The 11,056-nt window shown below is 25.3% G+C and overlaps 2 protein-coding genes across 4 annotated transcripts; one reads left to right on the top strand and one right to left on the bottom strand.

Annotated features, from left to right (window-relative positions):
* Window positions 1-273: 273 nt before the first annotated feature.
* Window positions 274-10,714, bottom strand: LOC122860463 (adenylyl cyclase-associated protein 1). Of its 3 annotated transcripts, none has more exons than XM_044164287.1 (6): window positions 10,440-10,714; window positions 5,970-6,333; window positions 5,156-5,882; window positions 4,865-5,071; window positions 858-1,001; window positions 274-778 (listed from the first exon to the last, which is right to left on the bottom strand). In XM_044164287.1, the coding sequence occupies exons 1-6, from the start codon at window positions 10,525-10,527 to the stop codon at window positions 695-697; spliced, it is 1,614 nt and encodes a 537-aa protein (XP_044020222.1). In that variant the 5' UTR covers window positions 10,528-10,714; the 3' UTR covers window positions 274-694. The 3 variants fall into 3 exon arrangements, with proteins under 3 accessions (XP_044020222.1, XP_044020221.1, XP_044020223.1); XM_044164286.1 differs by lacking the exon at window positions 10,440-10,714 and adding an exon at window positions 7,213-8,195; XM_044164288.1 differs by lacking the exon at window positions 10,440-10,714 and adding an exon at window positions 6,865-6,883.
* LOC122860462 (MATH and LRR domain-containing protein PFE0570w-like) lies at window positions 1,025-4,856 on the top strand. Its single transcript, XM_044164285.1, has 3 exons — window positions 1,025-1,218; window positions 1,281-1,417; window positions 1,476-4,856. Exons 1-3 carry the CDS (start codon window positions 1,182-1,184, stop codon window positions 4,698-4,700), a joined length of 3,399 nt encoding a protein of 1,132 aa, XP_044020220.1. The 5' UTR covers window positions 1,025-1,181; the 3' UTR covers window positions 4,701-4,856.
* Window positions 10,715-11,056: the final 342 nt, after the last annotated feature.

Below are 11,056 nucleotides of genomic sequence, written 5' to 3'. Positions count from 1 at the left end.
CATAAACACAAATGACGATATTATATATCTTAAAATAATAAAATTATTATTTTATTATTTTTTTTTTCTGTTAAGACCAATAAATTGATTACTTGAAATCATATTTTTATGTCTGTTATTTTATATTGATAATTTTTCACACATTTTGCTTATTGAGTTGATGTAAGTTTCGTTTTTTTTTATTCTAAACTTATAATTATTGATTAGCATATGACTGATCATTAAAAAATCACATGATTAATGGTCACAATTAGTCAGCATTGTCCTTTTACATTTGCCAAACTTTTTATTATCATTTTTTTTTTTTTTTTGACTGATAATTTATTATCATGCCAATACTGTTTTGATTTCGACAAACTACAAAATTAATTTTCAATGCTTTGATTGATTAATTTTTAATTTTTTTTTTTGTAAATTTAATTAGGACAAAAGTTTAATTTTCAGATTATAAATTGTGTAAATGTATAAAAATTTGGGCACAAGGATTACAAAACTTTTGTCCCAATTTTGAGAAAAAAATCAATATTTTTTTAAGGAAAAAATAATTATCATTACATGTATAAATTAGTGAAAAAAAAAAAAAGGAAAAAGAAAGAAACAAAATTTGTGATATATTTTAAAGAAATATCTTAAGAGGGATATTTTAGTACCTTTTTTTTTTTTGTTAATTTCTAAGAGTCTTGAGAATATTAAATTAACCAAGAGAGTCAACGCAAATAGTTGTCAAGCCCTTTGGATTTACAGTCGTTTTAAATTGCTCTGGAACAGGATACTCCGTCTGGAATAAAATAATTATTTATAAAATATAAATCAGCAATAATTGTTGTGTATTTTGCTTGAACAAAAATAATACTTACATAGTCTCCATTTCCTTTTGGTACCATGACATTCATTTCACTTGACTTGCTGCTGATAACTTCAACATTAAGAGAATCAGAATTCAGATACATTTGGCATCCATCAGTCTTGTCAATGGAAATTGTTGGCACTTTTCCAAGAACCTGATCAAAAATAAAACAATTATTAAAATTAAATTTAAAAAACAAAAAAGAATATAAACATTTTTTTTTTCCTAAACGATTGTCAATTTTATATTCTAACCATTTTTTTTTTTTGACACATTTATTGACGTTATTTATCAACGAGGTGGATTTTTATTTTTATTTATTTTTTTACTTGAAATGGCACCATGGGACTCTAAGCTGCGATGGCAGTTAGGTAATTTGTCAAATAGAAATTAAAACAACATGAAAAATTGTTTGTTAAAATGAATTTTCCAGGTGGTAACTTGCAGCCAGTTCGTTTTATTTGTGAATTTGATTGGAGAGAATGTCCATCGGCAATTGCTCATTATATTTGGTCAGAAATTGTTACAGATGTTGTTGATTGTGTTACAAATGAATCGACAATGTGGAGAGTAAGTAATGTCAATTTTTTTCTATATAAAAAATTATAATTGAATTATAATTTTCTAGGTAATTAGCCTTGTATTTATTTGTACAATTTTATTGCATATTGTTTGGACAAAGGTCAAAACAATGAATGAAAATAATTACCAACGTGAATTATTACGACGAGTTAATTTTAAAGTTCAAGATCTTGAATTAAAAATTAATATATTAACGTACAAAATGAGCCATGGCATGTGGCAAGGAAAAATTAAAACTATTCAATACAAAGAAAATAATTCAAATGATTATTTATTGAAGTGCATTGAGACTAAAAAAATTGATGAAGATTTTAATTTAAATCTTAAAAAACCAATTATTTTGAAAGATACATTAGGGAATTTTGATAAACTTGTTTTTCCTGATAAAAAAAAACTCAATATGATTAATAATTTGAATGATGATGATAGTAACAACACAAAAATAGAAGAAAATAAAATTGATAAAGTACAAAAAAGACTTCAAGGTATGCAAATAATTCTACGTGATTTTCGTGACTATGATAAAAGTCAAGAAGACAAAGAAATAGCAAAAGCATATTTACAAGAATTAAATGAATTAAAAACAGACACTGATAGTGATGATAATAAATCCATTATTGATGAAAAAAAATTGTCTGTTATTGAAAAAATCAATGAAGAAAGTGCTGTAGTAATTACACCATTAAAAAAAAATTCATTTGAAGAAATTCAAGATGTCAAAGAGGATGATTCAATTGATGAAAAAATAAAATCCGAAATGGAAAAAAAAGAAGATGAAATAGTACATGAAAAGATAAAAAATGAATCAATTGAAAAAATAAGCTCTCCCAGTGAGATAGAAATAAAAGAAGAAATTTTAAATGAAAATAAATCTTGTGATGATTCGTGTGCTTCATCTGAGCATGATGAAATGACAATGTTTTCTGAAAGTCCTTTGTCATCGATAGAAAATATTATTCACAATTCAATGTGTTGGAATAATATTATTGATGATAGATCTGATGAATCAAGTGATTCTGATCATAATTCATCAATGAGAACGTCATTTAAAGTATTGGATATTATTTCAGAGGAACAATCAAGCAGCAGTTGTAATGAACGATCAAGTACGACAATTATTGATAAAAATAAAATAGATAATTCATCAAAAATATATGATAGTGAGGAAATAAATAAATCAATTGACCTAGATGAACAGATATCAAATAAAACAAGTGAAAAAGTTCAAGAAATTTCAAATGTTTCGTCTGATATATCTTTGATGGGCTTTGAATATTGTCATGAAGAAAAAACTGAAGAAACTGATGATTTTTCAGTTGAAAAAATTGATGATAATGATGATGTATCAAAATCCGAAAAAATAATAAATGAAATAGTTGAAGATAATTTAATAAACACAAGTGAAGCATCAAAAATTACTGAAGACTGTGAAATTGATACCAAAAATTTCGAGAAAGAAAATTGTGATGATGAAAAAAATTTAAATAATACAATTGAAATAATGGATGATAAAAATGAAATTGAAATTGATCTTATTGATTTAAAAGATGAAGATGAAAATAATATTAAAGAAGATTTGTTGGTTGATGAAATTTCATTGATAGAAAATAATAATGAGGAAGAAATAAATAATAATACTGAAGATGAACCAACAACAGGAAGAACAATAATTAAAAAAACTGATGACAATGAATCAGTAGAATTTGATTTTCCAAAACAAGAAATAGTTGAATTTAATATTCAACAGGATAATCTACCAGACGATAAGGATGACCTGATTCAATTGGAAAACATAACATTTGAAGAATTAAAAGAACTAGAAGAATATTGGAATATTGATGATTCAAATTCTGAAATATCAAGAGAAATAAATGATAAATCATTGTCGAATATTGAATTTGTACCAAGTAGTACAGACTTGACAATAGCTGATACATCATCATTAATTTTTACATCTGATTATTGCATGGTTGAGTCAATTGAATCAGTAAAACCTCCAAAAGAAATTCGCTCAATTGATGAAATTGATTTTTGTGAAGAGCTTAATATTGATGATAAATTAACAAATAAAATTGATGAAGATTTAATAACACAAAAACAAGAAGATGATAATGCTATTATTGATGATGCAACTACAATTAAAAGTCATGACTCAATTGATAGTAAAAGTGAATCATTTGATTCTGGCAATTCAACATATTTAGATGCTAGTAGTAAAAATATTTTAAGCTCAAATGAATCTAGTTTGACAATTGAAAAATCAAAATTATCATTAAATAAAATATCACCAATAATAACGAAAAAACAAATTAAATATTCAAGCACATCAACACTTCCACGAGTTGGATCAAAAAATAAAACAACAAATTTACCATTAGATAATAAAAGAAAATTTATAAAATCATTTGATAAAAATGAAACAAAGTTAATGAAAAATTTAAATAAAACAAATTTATTAAATAGAAAATCATTAAAAACAAAAAGTAATTTAAATTTAAGTTTATATGATAAACAAAATTTAGGTAAAAATTTTAAAAGTAGTATTGATTTAACACAAAAAAGAAGTCGTTCATATATTACACCAAGAAAATATGACAGTCTTGAAAAAAATAACGATTTATCAAAAAGTAAAATAGCATTATTTGATAAACGTTTAAATATTAAATTAAAAAATGATGCTAATGAAAAAATAAAAGATATGAAATGTGCATCAAAATCATCAATACCAATACTACGTACAAGATTTGAAAACCCTCGTCTAATAAATTCCGAAGAAAATATAAAAAAAAGTGATAAAAAAAATTTTGAAATTAATGAAAATTATAGCTTTGAAAAAGAGATTAAAAATTGGGAAAAAAAAAATAATATTTGTGATAATCAAACAGTAATATATGTAAATATTATAACTGAAAGAGACAATAGTGTAACAAAAATTTTAGATCCCAAAACATTTCGTGAATATATTAAAAATAGAGATCTTAAAATTCAAAAAATCATTGATGATGATTTATCAGATAATCCATTGAATTATGATGACACAAGCAATCCAAAAATACGTACAATTATATCAACAGTTATCAACGAAAAACCATCAGTTGAAGTTTTGGCAAAACCATCAATGTCAGATGTGAGTACATCAATATCAGATTTATCTGATGAAAATAAAAACAATTCAATAATAACAAAAGAAGAATACATTGCACTATATGAAATTCTAAAAGAAGATCAAAATTTTTGTCAATTAAATAAACAATTTTGTGCTAAAAATTAATTTTAACTTGATGACTACCTCGTTGTCAATCTCATATTATTTTTTTTTAATTTTCTTTTTGATAAATGTACTTTTTTTAAAAAAAAAAATTAAGCTCTTGTATGATGTTTATAATTTTTATAAATTAAAATATATATTTAATATCAATTTAATGTTGTACTTACTTGCATCTGAACACTTTGACAGTTGACAAATTCAATACTTGATACAAGTGAATCAAAAACAACAGATGATTTACGACATGAATCCATAACAACTGAATTAATTTTTCCCTTGATAACAATTGTACTGTCTTGACAACGATACATATAAACGACATTGTTCATTTCTGCATCTTCAATCACAAGATTTTTGTTGCCTTTTTGATACTCCTAAAATCACAAAAAAACAATATTCATTATTAGATGAAAAAGAGAAGCTATAGAAAAATAAATTCAACAATTAAAATTACTAACAACAAGCCATTTTTTTCCATCTCTATTAAAAACTGGTGGTTTATCAATTGGTGCATTAGCTGGAAGTGTTGTTTTCATTGTTGCACCAGAACTATTAACAACTGGTGCTTTAAATGGAGCTGGTCCAGATCTTATTGATGGATTTTTATGTGTTTGCATATCAGATGTAACTTTTTTAAGACTTTTTGTAATATCTTCACCTTTATTTATTTGTGCAAATAAAGCTGAACGATCATCATTAATATTAAGACTATCAATTTCACCAATTGGCATTGATGGTGGTGGTGGTGGCATACCACATGATGGTGGTGGTGGTGGTGGTGCTACACCAGTACCACTTTTAGCCCATACTAAACCAGTTGTATGATATTGACGTATATATTTTTGTAAATCAGATAATGTTTGTACCCAATTTTTACACCATTCAACATGTGTCTTATCTTTTTCTTTCCAATCTTTTAATACTCTATTTGTATAAAATTGTCCAGCGTCATTCATTTCTTTGACATATGGTGCTGGTGTTGGTGATACAGCAACCCAACCAAGTGCTGGTATACTTTCACTTATTGCTGATAAATGATTAAAATATTGTGAGCCACGATTTTTTTCACGATATTCTTGTATTGCCTGTATTTGACTTGACAAAGGTCCTAATAAAGAAACTTGTTCCGACTGACTTGATGGTGCTGCTCGGCTTGATGCAGTTTTTATATATTGTAATTGAATTCTAAGAAATAAACAAAAAAAAAGCATTTTATTTTATTAATTATTATAGCTTTTGATTTGTTGTTTAAATATTTTTTTTTCTACTTACTGAAATGCTTGTTGAACAAGCTTGCTATGACTAGCAACATCACCACCAATTTTTTCACTAAGTTTAAGATACTCAGCAACTGGTCCAGCAATAATATCTTCGTAATTTTCAATCGACATGTTGCTTGATGAATTAATATTATTCAAATTAATTTCAATGTTATTTGCAATGTCAATTGATTGTTCAATTGATTCAGATTTTTCGATAAATTTATTTGTTCTTTTTGGTGATGGTGTTTGAGTTTGAATAGCAACTTCTTGAGTTTCTACAATGAATTTTTCAGGAACACTTTCTAAACGTTTTGTTACGTTCTCCAAGCGTGTTACAAGTTCTTCAAGATGATCTTCTCTTTCACTATCGCAACCTGAAAACATAATAAAATTTAATTAATAAAAAAAAAAAACTAGGTCAATACTAATTTACTCTAATTGTAAAATAGAAAAAAAAAAATGTATTTATTAATTATTGTTTTATTTTTTCTGCAATTTGTAAATTGTGGGCTTGCCAAGAACAATGTGAATTTGTCAAATTGGGTCTCTCATTAAATATAGATAGAGACATCATGAAAAAACACAAATAGTCTTTCCCACCTCAATTCTCATCAACGAGTATTACGTTTCAAATGTGATATAAATATTTCACATCTTGAATCAACAGTTTAAGAATTATTTTTTTTTTAAAAAAAGTATCAACAAGTTTTTTTTCTAAAATCCAACTCATCATTGATCAAGTCTATATAAAGTTTAAGTTAATTCACATCACAACTTTGGCTTGAAAGCAAAAAAAAAGAAGAAGACTTTCAAAACCAAGACAAGTTTTCTATACTTTTTAAATTTTTTTTTTCAACTAAGAAGAGCTAACAATAAAAATAGTTTAAAACTTGAAAAGACTTTACCTAATTAGTATCTAGCAATTTTTTATAAATAAATATTTTTAAAAAAAGCAAAGTTTACTTTCCAGTAACTCGCCAAACACTGAGACAACTTTATCCCCGTCTCTTGGATAATATTCAAGAATATCCAAGTTTTAAAAATAGAGAAAGAGCAAATATTTTATGCTACTTAGGATACAGAAAATAAAAAATTAAGTGGGGATTATCCTCGTGGGCGTAAGTCACACACCAAGTGTCCTGATAGACAAGATTATTTATTAAAAATAATTCTAATAAAATCACCAACACATTATTAATTTATCTGATGATAAAAAATAAAAATAAAAAACAAATAAATAATTGTAGACTGACCAGGATGAACCAATGGTCCAAGTGGATCAAAATGAACTTTATGATTTGCTGATAAATTAGTTGCATGTATAAGATCAGAAAAAAATTTATGTCGTCTAAGTGCAAGTTCATCTTTGGCAATTGGTGTTGCTGGAGGTTCCAGCATTCCACTGACTTCAAGTGAATCATCATCCTCTTGTGATAACCATCGTATTATTGGCTTTTGTAGTATTGATGAATTTTTATCAATTAAATCTTCTTCTTCATCATCAACATCAACAACAATATTATTATCAACACCACCTGGAGCTGTTTCTTCAACTGTTATTGATCTTTCAAATACAGAATCATCACCATCTTCATCTGGTCCGACAATTAACGTTCGCTCAATATAACCTGGTGCATGAAAAAGACCATTACTTTTTGGTGGTCCTAATACACCTTTTTCAATTGTTATTTTACAAATATTTAATGCTTCTTCAGAACTATTTGATGACTGTGAATTTTTACTTGACACATCGTTATTATTATTTTCATAATTTATATCTAATTTAATATCAATTACTTCGTTGTTATTATTTATTAATTGTTCATCATTGGTGAATTCTTTTTTTGTTAATTCTGGTGATATTGTTTCTGGTGTTGTGACAGTATCACCATTAATTTTATTATCTATTTCGTCACTATTAACAGCCATAATAACTGATGATTTTGAGGAGCTTGATTCTTTTGATTCATAGTTATCTTCTTGTTCGTCTTCCTCAATTATTTTATCATTTATTATTTCATCGTCTGGATCGACAAATGAAGTTGATATTTCAATAACGTCATTGTTATTATCATAAATTTCTTGTAGGTCATTGTCGATGTTAATATTGTCAGGTATTTTTTCATCGTCAACTGGTTCTATTTTATTTAATTCTTCAAGTTCTACTTCATCATTATTTTGATTATTTTCTATTAATATTTTTTCTTTGATAATTAATTCTTCCTCTTCTTCTTCTTCTTGTTTTTGTGGTTGCTCTTCTTCTTTTTCTTCTTCTTCTTCTTCTTCTTCTTGGCAAAGTGTTGTAGTTTCATTTTCAACATCTTGTAAAATTTCTTTTTCATCATTTTTTATTTCCTCAATAATTTTATTTTCTGAAGAATCATCATCATTTTTTTTCTCACTTGATAAATCTATATTATTTTCGCTATTTTTATCATCTTGAGTATCATTTTTATCCTCAATATTTACAACTGTTTCTGCTGAATTACCAAGTGAACATGAATCTTCTTTATTGTCATCTTGATCAACGTTTTTATCATTTATTTTATCCAATGTGTTATCAGAATTTAACACATCAACATTGACTGTTATCTCTTCAACATCTTCAATTATTTTTTCTAAATTTTTTTGAATATTTAGTTCTTTAGATTCTACAGTGTCTTCTTGATCCTCTTTCTCTTCTTCTTCTTCTTCTTCAACACAATTTTCATCTTTCAATGGAATTATAACAAAATCTGTAAATTTTATTTCCTCAACAGTTTCAATAACTTGATCAGAACTATCTTGCGATGATGAAGAACTAGACTCTTCTGATTCTTCATCATTTTCACTGTCTTTTTTTTCTTTTCTATTACAAGAACAACACGAAAACATTTTTATCTCTATTTTAAATAAACTTTTATATATAAATTAAAATTCATAAATTCATTATTAAATTTTTTTTTCATATATTTTTTAAAATTTTAATTACTTTTTTGATATATTCAACTAATTTATGTATAAATATTTAACAATAATTATTACTAAACTCGTCATTAAATAACTAATTAATAATTTTATAACATAAATTTACTTTTTTTTTATATTTTATACATTTTGCACAATTATTTTTCAGTATGTTTTATTTCCTTTTTCTCAGCGGAAATCGATTTTCAAACATAATTTTATTTGACATTAAATTAATTATTTTTCAGCTTCAATTTTTCATCTTTTACTTGTCTCATATTTTTTGCAATCACAAAAACTATTCATTATTTTTCTTCAATAAATTTTTCAAAAATTTACAACAAAGATGCTGTGATTAATTGCTCATTCAATAATAACAACGAAATATAATTTTTTTTAGGAATTGGGGATAAAATTCTCGTTGAAAAATTCACATAATTTTTTTTTGATATACTATTTTCGTTTTTTAATCACCACATTATTGTTTAACTTAATTTTTGACAAAATAATCACTTAAAAATATTGTCATATTAAAAATTCAACTCCTTGTTTATTTATTGACAATAAATATTTTAAATATTTTCAAGTATTATTTATTTCACTTTGGGTAGTTTATTTATTTCAACTTTTTTTTTATTGAACTGTGGTGGGCGTGGAGGCCTCTGGCCTCAGACTTCTGATGCGCCAGCATCCCGGATCTCTAATACATTTATTTTTTATTTTTTTAAAATTTTTTTTCAATGATAAAAATTGTACGTAGAAAAATTTCATTCACGATAATTTTTAATTTCGAAATAACTCAATTTTATTTATTTAAATTTTGTTTATATTATTGAAAAATTTTATAATTATTTATTTGAATTTTGGAGAATCAACTTTGTCACGTTTTGGCACTTGGGGCTGTAGCATGTCCGGGTGGGTGGTTGTTTTAAGTGGGTGTTGGACTATCAGACTACATTGGCTCCAGAGCTTGCGAAAGCTTTGGGGAGCTTCGACCCGGTAACTCAGTGCTGCTGTTAAATGCAAGTGGTCGAGACCTGAAATGCTTTTCGGCAAAGCTTAAGGGTTGATTTCGTAAATTCTTATATTTTTTTTTTTTGTTTTTTTTATCATTGAAATCCAAGAGAATTTTGGTTACTTTTGGAACGACTAAAGTTCAACAACCAAAACAAATCCACGTGGTTAATTTTTCATAAATTATTCTATCTTTTTTTCTAACTAAATTTAACATTATAAATTAATTAATTTTACGTATTTTAAATTTTGATAATATAGTTAATTAATAAAAGGCCAATAAATATCATTAAAATTAATTTTCCGTTATTTTTGTAAACTTGAATTTACTGTTATTTTTTAATCATCAAATAACGTCAGCAAGGGTTAACCAGTTTTTGTCGATTTAAAAATATGATTTTTAAAAGAGTCCTGTTAGTTAAAACTGGTTTATTACTTTAAAGGTTAAAAAATATAAAAATTACATATATTTTTTTTATTAATTGTTGTTAAATTAAAAAAACAAAATTTATTAACTCACGATTTTTCCAAAGTTGAAGAATATCCTGATATATTGTCTTATCAGAAACAACTTGAGAGTCACAATTTTCTAATTTTAATTCAGGCATTTTTATTATTAATAATAATAATAATAATCAATTTTTGAATGATAAAATAATAAAGATAAAATGTTAATTTATAACAATAAATAATGACGTTGTTTGTGTGTTGCAATAATAAACACAGTATTAATTATTACGTATTTGTGGAGGAATTATTGGTGACTCAGGTGGATGATCAATCCAGTAAGATCATTTATATACTGAGTGGTTTGTCACCTTCAATATTTACTGTAAAATCAGTCTACCATTATCGCCAAAGTTCAGAGTGGGAATAAAAATAAATAAAAATATAAATTTAAAAAACCAGACCCTGATTATTTTAAGTGGTTTTTTTATTATTTTTTTTTTTTGAGTATATTTTTTTTTCCAACACTCAGTCAGAATGACCATTAATTTTCACCAACTAAATATACATTTTAATCATTTATTTATACAAAATGAATATACAAGTTTTTTTTTATTTTCTAATCAATTAATTTTCTAATCAAGTAATTTTATAAATAAAATAAACAGATTTTTTTTCTTTTTTTTTTTT

The sequence above is a fragment of the Aphidius gifuensis genome, linkage group LG1 (genome assembly GCF_014905175.1).
Source record: "Aphidius gifuensis isolate YNYX2018 linkage group LG1, ASM1490517v1, whole genome shotgun sequence".
NCBI lineage: Eukaryota > Metazoa > Arthropoda > Insecta > Hymenoptera > Braconidae > Aphidius > Aphidius gifuensis.
This window is presented reverse-complemented; position numbering and strand designations above follow the sequence as displayed.